The 23,522-nt window shown below is 43.1% G+C and overlaps 1 protein-coding gene across 4 annotated transcripts in view; it reads left to right on the forward strand.

Moving 5' to 3' along the window:
* Positions 1 to 23,522, forward strand: part of TAF4B (TATA-box binding protein associated factor 4b) — a 192,217-nt gene that overhangs the window by 58,397 nt on the left and 110,298 nt on the right. For all 4 annotated transcript variants that reach the window (XM_068237294.1, XM_068237293.1, XM_068237292.1 and 1 more), the window contains exons 10-12: positions 8,890 to 9,059; positions 17,511 to 17,641; positions 19,601 to 19,726. In XM_068237294.1, the coding sequence (XP_068093395.1) occupies positions 8,890 to 9,059; positions 17,511 to 17,641; positions 19,601 to 19,726 (427 nt within the window). The remainder of the gene's footprint in view (positions 1 to 8,889; positions 9,060 to 17,510; positions 17,642 to 19,600; positions 19,727 to 23,522) is intronic.

Genomic DNA, 23,522 nt, shown 5'->3' on the forward strand with positions numbered 1-23,522 from the left:
CAAATTGTCAATGCCTTCAAATATCTTGGAGTCCTAATACAAGTCGATCCCTCTCAATACTTAATACAGGAAATATATCCCCTACTCTCTTTAGCACACTCACGGTGCAATGCCTGGGCAAAACTACCCCTAACAATAATCGGCAGGAATAGTCTAATTAAAATGATACTCCTCCCCAAAATCTTATACATCATTCACCATTCCCCGATATACTGTATATTCCATGCACCTTTTTTTATTAAACTGAAGTCAGCACTTCTAAGCTTTCCCTGGGGTAAAGGCAGGGCTAAGCTGAAACACTCACTTCTACAAAACCCGACCAACTTAGGTGGTATTGCTTTCCCTGTGTTCCAGAAATATTATTATGGTGGCACAACTACAGCACATCTCAGCCTAGTTCCTGGTCCCTCCCTCCACAAACGTTGGTTATCCATCTGATCCCACAATTGAAAGCCCAGCTTTAGATACTCTAGTGTTTTATTCCGAACGAGAAAAAACACAATACTATTCTGTTACAGGCCGCACAAGTATGGAAATGTGTTAACAAAATATATAGTGACAAAGGCACTGGTTATCATACTCCCCTTTGGAACAACCCTCACCTGCTAGAATTTAGATCCGTTCCTGCCCCCTCCTTTTAGATAAACAAGGGATTGATTTTCCTTGGGCATATTGCCTCAAAAGGACAGATCCTTCCTTTCTCCGCTATTGCAGCTGCCTATTCCATCCCCCTAAATCAAGAATTAAGATATTGGCAAATTAGGCACGCTTTCCAGAAACAATTCCGCACAACCCCAGTTCAGATATACAACTCCCCTATTATAGAGATGATTAAAAATGGGCCCATCAGACACATGGTTGGTGAAATATATAAGACACTCCTAGAATACGGCGCAGAGGATCTTACTACACCCTCATGGAATAAATGGGAAGCTTGTGGTTTAGACATTCAAGACAATGACTGGGATAAGGCACTCTCTGTTCCCAAAAAGGTCTCTCCTTGTACCCGTGAACGCACTTCGCAAATTTATATATTACATCAAACCTACTTGATTCTCAAGCAAATAATCTGAATACAACCCACAACAATCTGACCTATGACCCAAATGCCAAGCCACCTCACCTACTTTTTTCCACTTGATATGGGAAAGCCCATCCATTCTGCCCTTCTGGGCCCAAATTACTAAGTTTCTACATAAGATGGGCTGCCCCTTGAACTCTGACCCTATTCTCTGTCTCCTTGGTGTAATACAAGATGAGGCCCTCGATTACTCGCTAAAAACCTTTTTATCTGAAGTCCTCTTCATGGCTAGACAGGAAGTGGCACTCAGATGGTTATCCCCAGTAGCACCTTCTTTTGAAAACGGGGTCAAAAGAGTAAACCACGCTATTCCATACAAAAAGCTTGTGTATTTGCACAGAGGTTCAAGTAAGAAATGTCACCTGGTTTGGGACAGGTGGAAGAATCGGTAATGCATGTACTCTCAATGCGAAGACTTGTAATCAAGGACATGAGTTAAATCTCTGTTTACCCTATAATGTTTGTTGACTTTTATTCGCAAGCCCTGACTTGTTATCCCCTATAAAGTTTATAGGGGCGTAGTGGTTAGCTCTCTCGCCTTGCAGTGCTGGGTCCCTGGTTCGAATCCCAGCCAGGGCACTATCTGCAAAGAGTTTGTATGTTCTCTCCGTGTCTGCGTGGGTTTCCTCCGGACACTCCGGTTTCCTCCCACATCCCAAAAACATACGGATAAGTTAATTGGCTCCCCCCTAAAATTGGCCCTAGACTACAGTACTTACACTACATAATATAGACATATGGCAATGGTAGGGATTAGATTGTGAGCTCCTTTGAGGGACAGTTAGTGACAAGATATATATATACACTGTACAGCGCTGCGTAATATGTCGGCGCTATATAAATACTAAATAATAATATCATCTCCCACTGCTCTCTTACAAATAGACAATTGCAACTTCTTCATGTATTATTCACCCTATACCTGTAATACAGCCATGCATGTATTTTTTTAAGATTTATGTACGTATACATATGCCTTGTAAAATGCAAAATTCTGTTCAATAAACTTTTTTTTGGAGAACAGCAACCATCCACCTGAACCGGCCCTTACTTGGACTCCTAGAGGCTTCTTTGCAGCTGTGAAGCATTTCTGGTTGACCAGGTGTTGCGCATTAGAACGATTAAACTTTATCATTCAATATGAATATTACCCGACTATTGCACCTTCCTGTACAGGCATTTCTCAACTAGCTCCATCATCTCTAAGTACATTACTTGACAAACCACACAGCACATCATAACTTGGAAATAACGGACTCTGCCTCTCTGGAAATGTACTATGGAAGTTATTGAAAGTTTAGCAGTTACCTCCCCAGAGTCATCTTTTAACCATCAAGCTGAGAAGTGGCACATCCAAAGTACAGCGATGTGATTGTGATCTTAATGTTGGTTTTCTTGACATGCTTATGAAAGTGCAGATCTAGAGATATGCTCTTGGGATTTCTGACACTTCTTTTTAAGGCTATAAATTCTACAATCGTATGGAGCAATTATTTCCTGTGTGCAGATGCAATTGCCACGGACTATTAATTTTGCAGACACTGCTAGCTAGAATTTGTTAGACTTTGTTCTGTGGATGTGGAGGACTTAGGGATGCTTTGTGCATTCTGTATCCTGTATTACTTGAAAGCTATGTCCCATCTGTTAAAGGAGGCAGGACAGAGTGACCAGCACAGCTTCAGCTGGAGATATGACAGATAACTCAGGGAATCTCAAAATAGTTGGGAAAAATGTTGCCTCCAGCATAGTATTTCTTGTTTTGTTTGCCAGAATTCTATGTTCATCAAAGTGAGTCCATCTGATTCCTAAATGCTTGTTCAGGGAATCTGAAGTGAAAACAAACTTATGAGCTAATGATTTGTATGTGTAGTACAGCTAAGAAATAGAACATTAGTAGTAAAGAACAGAATTTGATATGGTTTCCAGTGCAGGTTAAGAAACTTCAGTTATCTATGCAAAAGAGCTTCTCTGAGCTCTCCGACCCAACTTGGATTCTAGATGGTCCTATTTTCTGTAGCACTTATACAAAGAAACCGTGACAAGCAGCTTCAGATAAGCTTTTACTGCAGGGGAGTTCAAAGGGCCATTAGTTATGCTCTGTTTCATAGTATAATAATATAATAATTATCTGTACTACACATACAATTCATTATATCACAAGTTTTTTTTTTTTTTTTTCGCCTCAGTGTCAATTTAATAGGCATAAAGATAGAAAAATTACCAAGTCCACTTAAACCATTACTGAAATAGGAATTTTGATCTGGTCAGTTAAGTAGCAGAGGGGTTTTTTATCGGTTTCAGCTGCTTTGGCATGAATAAAATTGACAGATGCACCAAAAAAGGCAACAATAGGACAACTAGCGTTGGCATTAAAATTATTAATAGTGTTCTGAATTCAACCAAACACCAAACTTCAGCACTAAACCTGCGGACAGCGTCAGAGGGAGTTCACTTACTCGCACTTCATGGCGCGTTTCCCTGGACTCCGATATTTCCTCCTTTCATCTTTGAAAGCTGGAAGTACGGAGTCACGTGTGGCGCAAGTTAGTGGCCTTACCTTTCCACAGGTTCAGTGCTGAAGTGTGGGGTTTGTTTAAAGTTAGCGTTTGAATTAGGATTAAATGTTTTGAATGCAAAAAAGACTGCCAACAAAACAGGAATGGTTTAACAGATGGAGGCCACAGACATTTTTTCCATCCTTTTTTTGACTTTTTTTTTCCCCCCCCTAGTTTTGCATTTGGCTACAGTCTGTGTCACTATTGGTAACATGAGGCTATATCTGGACACTATAGACATTGAAAAGGTAATCCAAACCCTCCAGGATGGCACACCCTAGGAGAGCTGGACAGGGATGTAGAAGGTCCTTAACTTAACAGGATGTGTATTTGCTCCATTTGGCAAGGAGAAACAGGATGAACACTGCAAGAGCCTTACAAAATGTTCTCTAGCAGGCCACTGGTGGGGATGTCTCTGAAAAAACAATGTGATACAAATGTTGTGTGGCCTGAGGGACCAACATCCTTTAGTGGACCCTGTGCCCACTGCCTGGCACCGTCAAGCTTGATGGGCATTTGCCATAGAATTGGCACGTCAGCCATGTTTATGGCCAAGTTCTTTTGGGAATAGCAAGTTCACCATGAGCACATGTGACAGACATGAAATGGTCTGGAGAAGCTGTGCAGAAGATTATGCTGCATTTAACATTATTCATCAGGACCAGTGTGGCGGTGAGTAAAGCCTGGTACACATGTCCATTTGGGACTCTCAAATCTTACCATTTCCATGGCTTATGAAAGTTTACCTAAGTAACATGTTTATAGTATTTAAAATCTGTTGGCCCTCATACTATATAGAGGTGGTAAAATTGGCCAGTAATTTTCCAATCAAGATTGGATGTGTGTACCAGGCTTAAGTGATGGTCTTGGGAGGCATATCCATGGTCGGAAGCACAAACCTCTATAGAGGGAGCGGGGACACCAAGAGCCCAATAGTGTGATATTGTATAGATGATCATTAATGAGTAATATAACAATTTAATACTCACAAACCAGGGTTACCATTAGGCAACCACTGTGAAGGCAGGTGGGGAGATTAACCTGACCCCACTCAGGATTAAAAGTCGCTCTCTGTAGATGGGAAGAAGATGGGTACAACCCTCCACCAAGGGTGGACTTAGCAATATGTAGAAGCTTTCCAGAGGCGCCAATAGAATAAAAGTCACTTAAACGAGCTTAAAACCGATGGGGCAGTGGTGGGCCTATCCCATCCATGCAGACAAAGCAAACAAAGGAAGGACTGTGGCATAAACAGTCAAACAACAATTTATTTATACTCCACAGTAAAAATAGGCAACGCTGTTAAGCGGTATGCTCCTTTTTGATTGGCCTGATGAAGCGGGATTGAGCCCGTGAAACGCGTTGCCTATTTTTACTGTGGAGTATAAGTAAATTGTTGTTTGACTGTTGATGCCACAGTCCTTCCTTTGTTTGCTTTGTCTGCATGGATGGGATAGGCCCACCACTGCCCCATCGGTTTTAAGCTCGTTTAAGTGACTTTTATTCTATTGGCGCCTCTGGAAAGCTTCTACATACAAACCTCTATAGCCTAGACAATGGCATCTTGACTACCATTACGTATCATGAAGAAATACTTGAACCCATTATCGGACCCTATACTGGTGCAGTGAGGCCTAATTGTATATGCTTCTACTGATGTATAAGTGGACAGCAGAATACTTAGTACCACTTGTACCATTAGAACCGTTCCTAACCACTTCTGTCCCTTTGAGACTCACATATGTATCTTCTAAATTAACTGCTAGAACATTCTGCTTTGCCCGATAAATCGGGAATGGCTATCAAGGGTGTTGATGGCTCTAAGCATATTATGTCCATAGTGAATGGAATCTCATTCTTATTTAATAAGGGTGTGCGGAGTATGAGCTACTAGTAACCCTGGGACCAATCAGCATTCACATGACTGAAGCCAGAGGAGGGAAGCGGTGAAATCTGGTTTCTGTGGGATACCGCATATTGCGTTATCTTACAAAGTCATCCTGTTAGCAATGCGTTGTTACCATAAAGCAAAATACAACAGTAGTTTAACCATCTGCCAGAAACCTTTTAACAGACACGAGTCAGAATTTAATAACTAATGGTGTTGAGCTAAATATACTGATAACTGAAGCTGCGCGAACGATGCCCCAGTCTGATGAAACATGATCTAGCAGATAATATGTATGTTTTGGCAGAAAAGCTTCTCCAGAGTTGTTTCGGGGAGAATAAGTCCCACTAACAGCTGTTGGCAAATAGACCCAAGTTTCTAAATGTATTTGGCCTAGTAGGGTTCCCAGCTGCACAGTCAAGATCTTAACACAGTAGATCTGTTGCACGACTCCAGTGCCAAGAGCAAAGATCTGGCTGTTTCTGCCGTGACTGAAACAAATCCTGCAGCATTGATCATTCAGAAGAAAGGTGGCTATCCGTGCAAAAGAAAAAACCTTATGGAAATCGATTAGCACTCTTAGATATTCCTTGCGGGCTTGTGTGCTGAAAATAAAACTACAGCATGTTCCGCGCGTGTCTTAACCAATTCTGACATTTTGTAGCCGGTAGTGCTCAGCAAGAAATGTGCTTTATTTCCTTCCCCACTGTCAAGTTTGGATACTTTTTAATTTACATAAAGAGAGTTCTTCAGATATAGAAACTGACATATTAATGCGCACATATATCGCGCTCGTAGAGTCCCTTAGCTGAAGGATACGCATTTGTAGTATCATTCTTTGATTGTTTCCTGGAGCAGCCACAGATAACAAAGCAAATGAAATTGTACTTTTTATATCTTACTTATTTTCCTGTTTTTGCAATCAAATTTATGTTCATTTTGGGGCCTGTTACAAAAATGTAGTGATTCTGTTGTCAGTTGGCACATGTCATTCTCCACTTTTTAAAATGGCGTCAGAACTTTTATAGCGGCATATTTTTTCTGAAGTACGATCATATTTTGTTTGCTGATGATCAGTGCTTGATTGCAAGAACCATACATTACCAAAATTATCAATCCACAGCTCTTTTAATTTGAAGGGAGTGACCAGCCATGTTTCTAGAGGCGGGCGGACCAAGTGACTGCTCAGAGCGCCGGGGGGCAGCAGTGGGGGAGAGCGGGCATAGAGGTTAACTCGCCTTCTGGGATCCACCTCAGCCTCTTTCTTCTTCCTCTCCCAGGCATCCGTCGCTTTGGTAACAGCGCCCCCTGTGATGACGTTACCGCATGTCATCACAGGGGAAACTGTTACCAACACAACTAATACCTGGGAGAGGAAGAAGACAGGCTGCGGGGATCCCAGAAGGTGAGTTGTTACTGTGCTATGCCAGCTCTCCGCTGCATGTATGCCTGGCTACTTATACTGGAGGTACCTGCCTTGCTAATGTATACTGGGGCAACTATACTGGCTACCTATACTGGAGGCACCTGCCTGGCTAACCTATACTGGGGGCAATTTTTACACCCTTGCCCAGGGTGCAATTTAGCCTAGAAACTGCCCTGGGAGTGACTGATCACCAGCCATTAGAAATGGTCATTAAGATGCAAACATTTATGACTTGCATGAACATTTAAAAGTTTAAGTCAAAGCCCAACTAAACTCAAAGGCAAATTCTAAAAGCAATCATGGCAACAAGCAAATGTAAACCGTGTATAGAAGTAAAACACTATGCAAACTACTGCTGGGTAGGACAGCCAGGTGTGACATACAAAGGAGAAGAAAAAGATGCCTGATTATGTTACTGAGAATCACAGGATTACCATAGAAATCAATGGTCTACAATAGAAGGTGGGACTTTGTAGTTCACAGGAAGTAGCTTTAAGATATTTCTGCTAACAGGAAATAAGCTCTAGAAGTGCTAAGTCTGTATGAATAACTGTGCAGCTACACAAAGGATTTTTTTCAGTTTGAAAAGTTAATTTCCAGTGGCAGTACTTTTAATTTACACCAGTTAACATGACTACTTTTTAAATTTGCCTTCTACCGTTTTGGATTTAGTGCTCCTTTAAGCTCTTATTACTTATGACCACGTAGAGCATTATTTTAGAGTTGTCAGTCACCTCTCCTTATATATTCCTTTCTCTGACTCTTTATGACCATACTGTATGTACTTCTGCACGCCAGATGTCTCTATCAAGCACTACTTCTTTCAGCTGTTGCTTAGACATGCTCATAGCTTTACATATGCTGTCTATCCATCTTCGCCTCTGCTGTCCTTTTCTTCTTTTGCCTTCAATTTTACTAAGTATCAAGGATTTCTCCAAACAATCTGGTCTTCTCATTATTTGGCCAACGTATTTGAGTTTTAATAGTAATATCATCCCTTCTAGTGAACACTCTGACCTTATTTAAAGGGACTCAGAGCTGAAGTAAAGAAAATGCTTTATACATACCTGGGGCTTCCTCCAGCCCCACATGCTTTGATTGCTCCCACACCACCGTCCTCCTCTGCTCGCAGCTTTGGTACCAGGTTCCCGCAATTCCGTCAGCGGTCCAAGCGTATGGGGCTGAAGGAAGCCCCAGGTATGTATAAAACGTTTTCTTTACTTCAGCTCTGAGCCACTTTGACTGATAAGTTGTTTTAACAGTGCAGGTGACTCAAAGTAGCTTTCTCCACACCCACAGTTCAAAAGCATCAATTTTTCTGCACATGACCTTATAGTCCAACTTTCACAGCCATATGTTACTACTTGGAAGACCATGGCTCGAACTATCATGGTCTCTGGTGAAGTAACATCTCTATCCTTTATTATCTTGTCCGACTTTGCCATAGCTTTCCTTTCAAGCAACAAGCTAAGGCCAGTTCATCTGTGCTTTTTGTGACATGTCTTGTACCTGATATGATTAAGGGCTAGTTCACAGTGATCAGTTGTGTTCCAGAATAATTTCTGCATGCCAGGTCACTGCCCAAACAACTCTAGGGATTCTACAGGCCTGTTCAAAGTACTGCATTGTAACTGATCGCGCTGTTATAACTCACTGCATGCTGGCTTTGAATTACTCTGTCCAGTCTCCATTGCCGTTTACACTCATAATGTGTGCGTTATGCAACTGATCATTTTGAATCCAGCCTAAGCCTTTTTATGTGAAAAATTAAGTTCTGATGCTGCATGATTCTTGATCTACCACAGTGGGACTTCCAGTACGAGCTTTATTGGTGCGAACACATAGACCGTTACAGTTTTAAGTTATATCCATATGTATTTATGTCTTTTAATTCAGAATTTTCAAACTTGAATGAGTTGTAATTTACTTTGTACTCTAGGGAAGAAGATGACATCAATGATGTCACCTCTATGGCTGGAGTTAACCTGAATGAGGAGAATGCCTGTATTTTGGCAACCAATTCAGAATTTGTTGGTGCTGTGATCCGGTCCTGTAAGGATGAGCCATTTCTCTTTAGATCTGCTCTCCACACCCGAATTTTAGACATAGGTAAGAAAAGCAAGGTTGGTACTCAGAATTAAATTGCATTTTACAAATCTTTTCGAATGTTCATACTGACTTATTTATTTTACAAAATGTAGGTTATAGAAAAAATGATGAAGTTAACTTTCTTACAATGCAATGCATAAACATTTCAGAATGGTGGCTACAAAGGACAGTAGAGATGGTCAATGAGATGCAAATAATTGAAGTTGTATGCAAAATTATGCATTCTGTAAATGAACGGCTGCTGCATTGGTCCATTTCCAAGCTGCTATAATTTGGATAGCTCTGGATTATTTGCATCTACAGAACACTGTATCCTGACTTGCAAAAACTGATGAGCAATTGAGAGCCTACGTGAAAAGATTGCAATCCTTGCTTATCATACCAGGTTATAGCAAGAATTGCTAAAAGGGTAGTAAACAGCTACCATGCCGTTGCAGTCACTGCAATCTCCTCCTATCACCCCTTCCCAACACACACACACACACACACACGCACACATGCACACACACGCTTAATTTGTGTAGAACCCAATATCATGTACACATAGGTTGGGCACTCGCGCTCCCTCCAAACCACCACTCCCCCCCCCCCCCCCCCCCAATCCATCGTAGAGTTTGTGTTCTGCCAGCAGTGCCTTCTGGGATGAGATGTAGTTCAAATCTTTCCTACTGGAAGAGGACATGGTCTTGCAACTTGCAGAGCTAGGTGTAGCCAGGCCTTGCATGGTATTTTGTATACGTTGTTTTTTAACCATTAGCCTCAATTCATAAAGCATTACTGCATACGGTAATGCTGAAAACGGCAGACTTTCCCGAGCACTTAGCAAAGTGTCAAATCATAAAGGCTGTTACTGCATGAAAAACTGAAATTACCGAGCAGTGAGGTAAATTACCGACTTGGCTGTAATTTCCTCCAACACATGTCAGTAAATTGTCAGAAAATGTCAATTCATAAAGCCTTCAACAAACGGTAAGTCAGACGATAATTACCGACACCTCTGGTGAGGTCTTAACAATGCAAAGTCTCCTTCTGTGCAGGGAGCCGGAGTCTCTGTGAGTCTGTGCAGAGAGCCGGAGTCTCTGTGAGTCTGTGCAGGGAGCCGGAGTCTCTGCGAGTCTGTGCAGAGAGCCGGAGTCTCTGCGAGTCTGTGCAGGGAGCCATAATTACAGCTTGTAACAAGTTATCGCCACACTTCTGCTGTACCGCTGAATGGGCTTCAGTAGTTTACCGAACTTCAAAGGCAGCTGTGAAAATCTTTATGAATTAGCACACAAAGGTCTAAAATACCGAATGCTGTATTTTCCTTCCCAGATTTTTTTTTACCGCAAAGCCTTTTTGAATTGAGACCATTGTGGTCACTGAATCCCTGCCCTCTTATACTTTTATCTAAATCTCAACAGAATGAGTACACTGTGACATTTGGATGTATTAATAAAGTATTTAGTTGTGATTAGCATCAGGTTACTAGCTCATGTAATTTCCAAGCAGCAAGTTTCAATATGTGCTAGGAGTTTAGTGTTTGAGTGAACGACTGAAAAGATTGTTGCTGGACTGTGGAGAACACACTCCATTTCCGTTGGATGCCATTATTGGGCAGTCGAGCACTGTGAGCCACCACAATACCCATCACGGTTAGATTTATCACATGGTTTTATTTCTGAACAAGTGCTTTGTATGATACGGACTTGTCATTTTTTAATCAGTGGTCTTTATTTATAAGCATACTTCTGGAAAACTGTACAATATAACAATTTGATTATGTGATTATATTGGAATTTATATTATGGCTGAAACCTCCTTAGAAACATCCATGTTGAGCCTCTAAGGAAGAGGCTGGTAGCCCGTGAAACATGTGTCAGGTAATGGAAATTGATGGACCTAAATGTATAACCAAAACTGTGCAAATATGTGACACACGTATAATGTAATATGAAGAGACATTTTTAATAATTAAGGAATATATCATTTTAAATGTACTTTGTACCGAAAAAAGATGTGTGATTTATATGTATCTAAATAACTACCTTTTGCTTGTGCATGAAAGTCCCCCTTTTGGGGGGGAGGGGGTTAATAAAAGAATGGGGGACCATTATCTTAGTTATTAATCACAATCTAGGTTATTCCGTGTCTCTTAAAGAGAATCTGTACTCTAATATTCTTACAATAAAAAGCATACCATTCTATTCATTATTTTCTCCTGTGCCCCTCTGTGCTGTTTCTGCCACTCTCTGCTGCAATCCTGGCTTGTAATTAACAGTTTTAGGCAGTGTTTACAAACAAAGTAACCAGCTTCTAATAGGCTCAGCTAAGCATAGTGTATGAGTCATTCAGAGTATGCAGGGGGCCTGCAGAGGGTGTGTATCGCTTCTACCAATCACAAGCAGCCCTGCACATTCCACACAATCAAGCTTTAGCCCGACAAACAGGACAGAGGAAAGATACATTGATTTATTACAGAGACAGTGCAGTTAGGAAAGACTGCAGTAAGCCAGAGCAGATTAGAACAGGCATAGGAACTTATAGGATAGAAGAACTAAGGCTGAAAAAATTGTTACAGAGTTTCTTTAAATGGGATTGTTTGTTGTTGGAGCACAGTGGGTCCTGGATGGTACCCTACTTGACCTGTATGCACAGTACATTTGGGTGGTTCTCAAGAAGGTGTCAGTGAGGGCAATACAAGGATTTGATAAGCATGTGAGCAGAAAGCAGGAGCCCACCCATTATTCTCCCTGCTGGGTGCCAGGGGCAGAACAGGACAAGCCTGCTAGAACAGTTCTTCCCAATCTGTCTTAAAGCTCATCTGTGTAAACTGGCCCATGCTGGCAGTTTAGGGACATTCTGTCTCACTGTCAATGTGAATAAGCCCTAAAAATCCCTTTACATAGCAGATCTGTAGAGCAGATCAAAAATAAGGCTAGTTTCATTAGAAAAGTGGAGACATTTAAGCCATGTTGTCCCTTAAGCGCTTTATATTTTGCCCTCCTGTACAGTTCTCATATAGAGCAAACCAGTCTTCTGACGCCATCAATCTCTGCCTGGAGCTCATCACCGATCACCTTGATAGCGCAGACTCATATGCTAGAATCCTCCTTCTGGACTTTAGCTCATCTTTCAGTGCAATAGGGCTGCAATCTTGCCTTTCTGAGTGCTAGAGTCCCCATCTTGTATTCTTTCATTTTGCCCGATGTACAGTACCTCTCTCCTTTTCTGGGCCCTTGGGTTGTCTTCCTTCCTGGGCCAAGAGCACTGTTTCAGTCTCTCCAAGATCTTGATTACTAGATGACATCATGTGCCACTAAGGGCTGATTCACACAGACGTTTACCGCCCGCCAAGGCGCTTGTCGTCAAAGCGCTGTCCATTAAAATGAATTAGACCGGCTGTGATCTCTAAATACAGAGTGCGTTTATCTGGGTTTTCTTTCTCTCCTGTGGAAGAGTTTAGGTCCTCTTTAACCACTTGAGGACCACAGTCTTTCTACCCCTTAGGACCAGAGCCTTTTTCTCCATTCAGACCACTGCAGCTTTTACGGTTTATTGCTCTGTCATACAACCTACCACCTAAATGAATTTCACCTCCTTTTCTTGTCACTAATACAGCTTTCTTTTGGTGCTATTTGATTGCTGCTGCGAGTTTTACTTTTTATTATATTCATCAAAAAAAGACATGACTTTTGTCAAAAAAGATTTTTTTTTTACTTTCTGTGCTGACATTTTTCAAATAAAGTAAAATTTCTGTATACATTTTTGTCCAAATTTATTGTGCTACATGTCTTTGATAAAAAAAAATCCTTTCAGTGTATATTTATTGGTTTGGGTAAAAGTTATAGCGTTTACAAACTATGGTGCCAAAAGTGAATTTTCCCATTTTGAAGCATCTCTGACTTTTCTGACCACCTGTCATGTTTCATGAGGTGCTAAAACTCCAGGATAGTATAAATACCCCCCAAATGACCCCATTTTGGAAAGAAGACATCCCAAAGTATTCACTGAGAGGCATGGTGAGTTCATAGAAGATTTTATTTTTTGTCACAAGTTAGCGGGAAAATGACACTTTGTGACAAAAAAAAAAAAAAGTTTCCATTTCTTCTAACTTAAGACAAAAAAAAAATGAAATCTGCCACGGACTCCCTATGCTCCTCTCTGAATACCTTGAAGTGTCTACTTTCCAAAATGTGGTCATTTGTGGGGTGTGTTTTCTGTCCTGGCATTTTGGGGAGTGCTAAATTGTAAGCACCCCTGTAAAGCCTAAAGGAGCTCATTGGACTTTGGGCCCCTTAGCGCACTTAGGCTGCAAAAAGTGCCACACGTGGTATTGCCGTACTGTATTTTTACACATACCCTCTCTCCCCCTTTTGTGTCTTGGAAATCATTATACATTTTATTCATTATGTTGCGTTTATCACTGTCATTACCACTTTTGTATTTTGTATTCTGTATGTTATATAGTTTTTTGTATTTTGTCACTAATTATGTATTTTGTATATTAGTATTTTGTATATTAGTGTACACCATTGTCTGTATTATGTACCCCATGTTTTTCTTACTTTGTACAGCGCCATGGAATATGTTGGCGCTTTATAAATCAATAATAATACCCATGCTGGGTGGGAGAAATATCTCTGTACATTTTTTTTTATTTTTTTTACCCACAATTGTCCATTTACAGAGATATTTCTCCCACTCAGCATGGGTATGTGTAAAAAATACACCCCAAAACACATTATACTACTTCTTCTGAGTACGGCGATACCACGTGTGACACTTTTTTGCAACCTAGGTGCGCTAAGGGGCCTAACGTCCTATTCACAGGCCATTTTGAGGCATTTGGATTGTAGACTACTCCTCACGGTTTGGGGCCCCTAAAATGCCAGGGCAGTTTAGGAACCCCACAAGTGATCCCATTTTAGAAAGAAGACACCCCAAGGTATTCTGTTAGGAGTATGGTGAGTTCATAGAAGATTTTTGTTTGTCACAAGTTAGCGGAAATTGACACTTTGTGAAAAAAAAAACCCAATACAAATCAATTTCCGCTAACTTATGACAAAACATAAAATCTTCTATGAACTCGTCATACACCTAACAGAATATCTTGGGGTGTCTTCTTTCTAAAATGGGGTCACTTGTGGGGTTCCTATACTGCCCTGGCATTTTAGGGGCCCTAAACCGTGAGGAGTAGTCTTGAACCCAAATGTCTCAAAATTACCTGTGAAATCCAAAGGTACTCATTGGACTTTGGGCCACTTAGCGCAGTTAGGCTGCAAAAAAGTGCTACACATGTGGTACTGCCGTGCTCAGAAGAAGTAGTATAATGTGTTTTGTGGTGTATTTTTACATATACCCATGCTGGGTGGGAGAAATATCTCTGTAAATGATATTTTATTTTTTTTACACACAATTGTCCATTTACAGAGAGATTTCTCCCACCCAGCATGGGTATGTGTAAAAATACACCCCAAAACACATTATACTACTTCTCCTGAGTACGGCGATATGACGTGTGACACTTTTTTGCAGCCTAGGTGCGCTAAGGGGCCCAACATCCTATTCACAGGTCATTTTGAAGCATTTGTTTTCTAGACTACTCCTCACGGTTTAGGGCCCCTAAAATGCCAGGGCAGTATAGGAACCCCACAAGTGACCCCATTTTAGAAAGAAGACACCCCAAGGTATTCCGTTAGGTGTATAGTGCGTTCATAGAAGATTTTTTTTTTCACAAGTTAGTGAAAAATGACACTTTGTGAAAAAACAAAAATCAATTTCTGCTAACTTTTGACAAAAAATAAAATCTTCTATGAACTCGTCATACACCTAACAGAATACCTTGGGGTGTCTTTTTTTTCTAAAAAGGGGTCACGTGTGGGGTTCCTATACAGGCCTGGCATTTTATGGGCCCAAAACCATGAGTATTCTGGAAACCAAATGTCTCAAAATGACTGTTCAGGGGTATAAGCATCTGCAAATTTTGATGGCAGGTGGTCTATGAGGGGGCGAATTTTGTGGAACCGGTCATAAGCAGGGTGGCCTTTCAGATGACAGGTTGCATTGGGCCTGATCTGATGGATAGGAGTGCTAGGGGGGTGACAGGAGATGATTGATGGGTGTCTCAGGGGGTGGTTAGAGGGGAAAATAGATGCAATCCATGCACTGGGGAGGTGATCAGAAGGGGGTCTGAGGGGCATCTGAGGGTTTGGCCGAGTGATCAGGAGCCCACACGGGGCAAGTTAGGGCCTGATCTGATGGGTAGGTGTGCTAGGGGGTGACAGGTGGTGACAGGAGGTGATTGATGGGTGTCTCAAGGTGTGTTTAGTGGGGGGAATAGATGCAAGCAATGCACTGGCAAGGTGATCAGGTCTGGGGTCTGAGGGCGTACTGAGGGTGCGGGCGGGTGATTGGGTGCCCTAGGGGCAAATAGGGGTCTAATCTGATGAGTAGCAGTGACAGGTGGTGACAGGGGGTGATTGATGGGTAATTAGTGCGTATTTAGAGGAGAGAACAGATGTAAACAATGCACTTGGGAGGTGATCTGACTGCGATCTGATGGTGTGGGTGGGTGATCAGATTGCCCGCAAGGGGCAGGTTAGGGGCTGATTGATGGGTGTCAGTGACGGGGTGATTGATGGGTGGCAGTGACAGGGGGTGATTGATGGGTGATTGATAGGTGATCAGTGGGTTATTACAGGGAAGAACAGATGTAAATAATGCACTGGCGAATTGATAAGGGGGGGTCTGAGGGCAATCTGAGCGTGTGGGCGGGTGATTGGGTGCCCGCAAGGGGCAGATTAGGGTCTGAGGGTAACAGTGACAGGTGGTGATAGGGGGTGATTGATGGGTGATGGGTAATTAGTGGGTGTGAGAACAGATGTAAACAATGCACTTGGGAGGTGATCTGACTGCAGGTTTGCGGGCGATCTGATGGTGTGGGTGGGTGATCAGATTGCCCGCAAGGGACAGGTTAGGGGCTGATTGATGGGTGGCAGTGACACAGGGAGTGATTGACGGGTGATCAGGGGTGATAGATGCATACAGTACACGGGGGGGGGGGGGGGGGGTCTGGGGAGAATCTGAGGGGTGGGGGGGGGGTGATCAGGAGGGAGCAGGGTGCAGTTAGGGACCTAATAAAAAAATAGCGTTAACAGATAGTGACAGGGAGTGATTGATGGGTGATTAGGGGGGTGATTGGGTGTAGACAGTGGTCTGGGAGGTGGGCAGGGGGGGTCTGAGGGGTGCTGTGGGCGATCAGGGGGCAGGGGGGGGAGAGATCAGTGTGCTTGGGTGCAGACTAGGGTGGCTGCAGCCTGCCCTGGTTGTCTCTCGGACACTGGGACCACCAGGGCAGGAGGCAACCTGTATGATACACTTTGTATACATTACAAAGTGTATTATACACTTTATAGCGGCGATCGTGGGGTTAACAATCCGCCAGCCGTTCGGAAGCGGGTGGGCGGAGCCAGTTGCCAGGGAAGCGCGCGTCATCAATGATGCGATCGCTCCCCCGGCATGCCGAAAGGACGCAACGCCCTTTGGCGTATTGCGGTCCTTTCGGCGTCCACTTTGCCGCCACCCATCGGCTGTGGGCAGTCGTCAAGTGGTTAAACATATCCAGTTGCCTGGCAGTCCTGATGATCTTTCTGGTCAGTAGTGTCTAAATTAAAATCTGAAGATTAGTGGCATGCTTGATTCAGTTGTTGTTCAAACACCTGATATGCATGCTTGTTCAGGGTCTATGACCAAATCAATTTGAGGCAATGGATTTGCAGGATAGCCAGGCAATGCTTAAAAGAAAATAAATGTCCTCCTCCATATGTCTTGCACCTTTGGTTCACTTTAATGATTGCACTGGGGCTTCGCGTGAAACATGGTAACTGACATTCATAAATAAGTAGAAATAACTGCAGCTGTAACTTGTGTCTACAGGTAACGTGGTGTCTACAGGTAATGCATGATTGGGGTTTGACATAATGAAACACCAATGCTGTTGGCATGAAATCTTCTTTGTTCTTGACACCAAATGCCAAACATTGTTTTTACCCATTTAAAACTTATACATTACATAGTTTATATATATATATTTTTTCTTTTCAACCTCTGAATAATGCATGTGGTGCTTGTACAGAATGTGCTTTTTTCCTTTTTGCCCCCCCCCCCTTCTTCTCTGACGTGATGGCTTTGATTTTGCCTGCTTAATATTGGTGTCCTAACTCTGACCTTGCAAGCAGATATATTCTGAAGGCCAAGTGAAACATTGCCTATACTTTGCAGAGCTCCGGGCTAAGTTTTATTAATGCAGTGTCTAATATCTTTGAAGTTGTGAGTGTAGCAGGAAAATCATAATCTACAAGCCTCTATTCTTAATGGGTATGACTTCTAGAGGGAACAGAATACCTGCTGTGCTAATTATTTCAATTATCAGCTCCCACTAAAACATGTAATGGATTTTCTCTGCTTCCACAGGTAAAAGGCATGATATTAAGGAACTTAATTCTGATGTTGTGAACCTGGTCTCTCATGCCACACAGGAGCGGCTACGAGGGCTCATTGAAAAGCTAACGGTGGTAGCACACCACAGAATCACAAACTACAAGGTTAATGGAACTATTTTACTGAATTTTAAAAATATGTGCCCCTTGTGTGTTTCTCTGTATGATGGTGTCTCTGTGCAAGCAACTGACATGAAAAGAATTAGAATTATTCCCACTTTTCCATTAACACAGTCAAAGGAGCTCCCCGTTTTGGGTCAGTTTTGTGTTGTCAAATGCTGCTGTGCTCTTCTTTTATATTTTTGTACAAAGGGGTTAAGACTCCCAATGGTATATACAACTGGGATAAAAAAAACTAAAAATTGAAAATAGAGTTGGCTTACCTCAATAACCACAAGTTCATATAAATATGAATTTTAATAAGCATTGGCAATACACTTCGTGTGTTTGCGCCCCCTTTCTCAGGCCACATAAAGTGCCAGTGGTGTGTAATGCGCAAAGAACGGAGCACCTCAGGTGTGCCAAGTTCATATTTCTGTGGTGAGTGGTAAACCCCACTATACTCCATGCCAGTAACCAAAGAGGACCAGTTACAACACCTTTTTACAGAAAATACTACAAGATACAGTACTGTACTGCTTAATATAAATATTTGCCAGTTGTCACTTCCACGCGTTGAAAAAGCAATACCCTTAATGTGTCGCTTCAGGAAAATAGGTGGAGACATGCAGATTGTTCTCTTGTGCTATTGTAAGCTAAGAATTCAACCAGCTCTCCTGATTTATAGCACAGGTATAGATTTTAATTTTGTTAGAATAGTTTGGTATGAGTAATATGAGTGACATCTGTATGCTAAACCAAGGCATTGCTGTATTCTGTCATCTGTTCTAGGTCCCTATGAGGATCAGAAGTGGGACAGATGTTTTGTAATGGGAAGAGGGTAGGGGCGCCCAACAATATAAAACAATTAAAAAAAGCTCAAATGAAGAGTTTGTGGTGAGACTCGCCTCTCCTGAAGAAAAAAGCCAACAACGACTTGATTTAACCTCCCTGGCGTTTTGAATCCCGTGGCCGCCCGGGTTTTTTTAAACCTAATTTTTTTTTATCATGTAGCTAGCCTAGTGCTAGCTACATGATTCCGCCTGTCCCCTCAGATCGCCGCCGGCGATCACGCCCATCAGGAAATCCCGTTCAGAACGGGATTTCCTGCAGGGCTTCCCCCGTTGCCATGGCGACGAACGGAATGACGTCATCAACGTCGTGACGTCACAGGGAGTCCCGATCCACCCCATAGCGCAGCCTGGCGGTGATTGGCCAGGCTGCGCGCGGGGGGCCCTCTTTCGCATCGGGTAGCAGCGATCGAAGAAGCACGCAGCTAGCAAAGTGCTAGCTGCGTGTTTAAAAAAAAAAATTATTCAAATCGGCCCACCAGGGCCTGAGCGGTGCCCTCCGGCATTACTGGACGAGCTGAGCTCATCCGTAACGCTAAGGAGGTTAAACGTGATGATCTTTTTATATCAAAGAGCAAGGGTATGACAACACGTTTCGCGGGCTTTCCCCGCTTCCTCAGGTCAATTATTCCCAAAAGCAAGTACCCAATGGTTGAGTAGAGAATGATAAAAGCTCCTTTGAGGCATTTTAGCTGTTTTTAATTGTTTTATATTGTTGCGTGCCTCCACCCTCCTCCCATAATAATTTACAACTCTAATAGTTTGAGGTTTTAATCTGCTCGGTCTCCTCTTGAGGACTTGGCTCATAACTAGGAGTAGGACCTGTGAGGACCTTCTCATGCCCAAGTGGTGGCTGGAATTCCACCCTGATTGGTGGATGCAAGCTGCTTGCAACCTGAAAGGTGTGAGTAAATCTTAGAGATCTCACCTTAACTTAAAGACAGAAGAGTTAACTTTAGGGTTTGCCTAAGGTAAAATGTTTCCTGAATACTACATGCCTCATCACCATGATGATCACTCTAGAAACGTTATTAAAGACAGCAGATAAGCTTAGTGAATTGAGGCCAAAGTCCTGTATGTAGAGGTATTTATATATGTATTTTTTTGTTTTCAGCAAAATGACCGGTACGTCCAGTCCAGTGATGTTCGAGCTCAACTCAAATTCCTTGAGCAGCTGGAGCACCTAGAGAGACAACGCAGAAATGAAGAAGAAAGAGAAATGCTTCTCCGGGCTGCAAAGGTGAGTTGATCCTTTCAATAGGACTACTGCAAAGTGTCCCTACACAGAAATGGCAAGTAGAGATGGCTCGAACCTCCGATTTTCGGTTCGCAAACCGCCAAAAACGTTTACGAACATACTAACCTTTGCGGACCGCAATAGACTTCAATGGGGAGGCGAACTTTGAAAACTAGAAACATTTATTCTGGCCACAAAAGTGATGGAAAATATGTTTCAAGGGGTCTAACATCTGAGTTTTTTTGCATGGATGAGTGGGATACACGCCAAAAGTCCCGGGGAAAAATCTGCCAGAGTTGTCCCAATTTGCCATCCAACTTCTGTCTTGCCCTGCCTCAAGCGTCCTGTCAGAAAGGACCTTCAGCGCAGCTGGAGGCATTGTCACTGAGAAGAGAAGTCGCCTAGGTCACAAAAGTGTTCAGTACCTCACCTTTATCAAAATGAATGGGGCATGGATCCCGGAGGGCTACTGCCCGCCCCAAGACTAAGTCCGTCCCCACACACAGCATCTCTGCCTGCACGCCGTGTGACTGGCTGCCTGCCCCAAGACTAAGTCGCTCCCCACACAGCATCTCTGCCCGCAGGCCGCTTGACTGCCTTCTCCGTCACCACCAACATGGTCCAGGACTCCAGGCGGATTCCTGAATTTTTAAGGCCGCTGCTAGCAGCGGTCGCTATAATAATTTTTCTGGTGTGTACATGCCTGCCTAATTTTTCTGGCTGCAGTGCAGCTGCAAAAACAAAAGGCATGTACATGTGGCCATTCCCCTTCGTGACCATTACCTTGCCAGCTGTTTGCGGTGCGTTACACAGTGAGTTTGGTGTGTAGTGTGAAGCAGTACTCTAATTACACTCCCTGATTGTATACACATGCAAGATGTTTTAAAGCACTTTAGGCCTGCACCGTGTGTACCCAGCATTAGTCTTCGGGCAGGCCTGAACGTGCTTTGCAGACCAGGCATCCGTGATCAGATGGACCCTTGACCCAACGCTGTCTGCCAGAGATGTCACCACTTGCCTTTCAACATCACGGTACAGTTTAGGTATCGCCTTTTTTGAGAAATGTGTCCTGGTATCTTCCACTGCAGTGTGTGGCTTTGCTTTTGTGTGCTGCTTTTCCTCAGGTAGTCATCCCATTGCAGTTTGTGCTTTGTAATCATGTGCCTTCGTAAGGTAGTTGTCCCTATGCGGGTCTTGGTCTTTCCACGGCTCAATGTTCGGTGGCGTACAGATGGCATTGCTCTCATCTGAGGCAGACACACGAAAAAAATTCCACACCGCTGAGCCCTGGGGTGATGGCACTTTGATGGTGGCGGCCCGACTGAGTGTTAAGTGGGGTGCCAGAATCGGAGCAGGAGGAGGAAGATAGGTCACGCTTCCGTGCGGGAGCTGAGAAAGATGAGGTGTTCTGCGTTAGTCAACTACGTCCTGTCAATATTGGGGGTTGATGGCAAGTGCCTGCTTCTGAACACTGTACTTTGGTCGAGTGCCGAACAAAATCATGACAGCGCAACCTTGAACAGACCTGCCAGGTGGCCTGCCTCTGGCTCTGCCTTTTGTTTTGTCCATATTTGGGGGGATGAAGTGAAAGGTGTGCACTGACTTGACTAATACAATGTACAATATACAGGTGCAGTGAACAGGTTGCAGTGACTGCTGGTTCAACAATGTGCGGTCACACAGGTGCAGTGAAAAGGTATGCACAGACTGGTGTATAAAACAGCGTGCGGTCACACAGGTGCAGTGAACAGTGAACAGGTAAGCAGTGACTGCTGGTACTACAATGTGCGGTTGCACAGGTGCAGTGAACAGGTTGCAGTGAGTGGTATTACAAATGTGCAGCTGTCACACACAGGTACCGTGAACAGGTGCAGCGACTGGTGGTGGTACATAAAACTGCATGCGCTCACGTGGGTGGGTAGGTGCACTGAACAGTGAACAGGTGCAGTGATTGGGATTACAAATGTGCAGCGGCCTGTCACACACACACAGGTACCCTGAACAGGTGCAATGGCTGGTGGTATTGATGCGTGTGCTCACGTAGGTGTAGGTAGGTAGGTGCACTCAACAGTGAACAGGTGCAGTGATTGGGATTACACACACACAGGTAGTCACTGAATGTGCTGGGTCTGGCAGTCTGACCTGGCGGAGATGTAAGGAGAAGGTTGCAGTAAAATCAAGCTGGCCATACACATATCAGTTTTTCTGGTCGATTCCCATCCCATTGAATTTCTTTGATTTAATCTGCCAGTCCTCTATTGACTTAACCTATCAGATCAATTTACTTTTGATGGATTCTGAACATTTATCAATTGACTAGTTGAAAAATCTCTGGGTGAGGAGGGCTGGAGCAGTGATGGATTTATGGGCGTAGTGTTGCACTACATCAAGCAGTATAATGCTTGGAAGTTGATTGATGCTTGATAGATTTCTGCTGAATTCTGCTGAGATTGGGTTTGCCATGTGTTGTAGGAATCAATCTTTATACAGTAGAACTCCAGTGAGACAGAGATGGATCAGCTTAGCATATCATGCTATAATCGACACATATATGGCTAGCTTCAGTAAAGATGATGCGCGCTAGGACCTTTAAAAGTTGAACATCGGTTTCATAATATGCTTCTAGGAGAGTTTGAATTGCTTTTGCTTGTTTACTTGTGAATTTTACCTTCCAAAAATGTTGTCTTTAATGCTATATAGATTACCGGTAAGTCTTGATTGGTGCAGGTGTTAGGTGTATGTCCCGTTAACGTGATTACATTTTGGTTTGGATGTAGTAGAGGACTTTTTGTAATTAAAAAAAAAAATCAGATTAAGGGTATGTTGAATTTCAATTTATAACGCAAATTATAATTGCATAGTAACATGTTGTGATAGTTGGGCATTGGGCGCTTTCATACGTGTAAGTTGCCACCATGGTGTGAGATTTGATCACCCGATTTGGTACTCTCCACTGAGTTATGGAATCCACATTACAGGGCTTTCCAGTACAATGTTATCTGCAGAGTTTCAGACATAGGCGAGTTTAGTTGCATACACACATTATATTAAACTCAGCTGAGGTAAAGATGAAAGCGTATGTACAGCTGTCCTGTGAGTTCATTTTATTGTTCTAGAATGCTGGATTATTAAGTAATGGTCTTCAAGTGCATTGTTCCCCTCCTTGCCACCACCCACCTTCCAGATGCTGTTTTGTTGTGCGCCATCCTGTTGTTTTTCTCCCTTACCCATAAAAAAACAGAAGTATTGCTGGGTCAGCAAAATGCAATAGCTGCTGGTTTGGATTGCCCAGTGTGAAATTGCATACAAGCTGGAATAATTTTCATCTTATTGACGATCTTTACTTACTGGTCTCGGGTTCTTTTCTGCAGCTGTGGCGCTCTGCTGCTTTCCCCAGTCCCATTTTCAAGCAAGTAAATGTCTCTTTTAAACCTGCTTTCTCCTCATCTGTCAGTCTGTTACTCTCCATTTGTGCCCAGCATTCTTCTGCAAGCTAAACCCATTCTGCTGCCTAGAACACCTGCACCAAACTAAGCCCCTCCACTACCCAGAGCACCTGCACCAACTGAACTACTGCCCAGAGCGCCTGCACTAAGCTAAGCCCCTTCACTGCCAGAGTACCTGCACCAAGGTAAACCCCTCCACTGCTAGTGCACCTGCACCAACTAAACTACTCTACTGCCCAGAGCACCTGCACCAAGCTAAGCCCCTTCACTGCCAGAGCACCTGCACCAACTAAACTACTCTACTGCCCAGAGCAGCTGTACTAAGCTAAACCTATTCCACTGCCAGAGCACAT

Source organism: Hyperolius riggenbachi, chromosome 5 (genome assembly GCF_040937935.1).
Source record: "Hyperolius riggenbachi isolate aHypRig1 chromosome 5, aHypRig1.pri, whole genome shotgun sequence".
Taxonomy (NCBI): Eukaryota; Metazoa; Chordata; class Amphibia; order Anura; family Hyperoliidae; genus Hyperolius; species Hyperolius riggenbachi.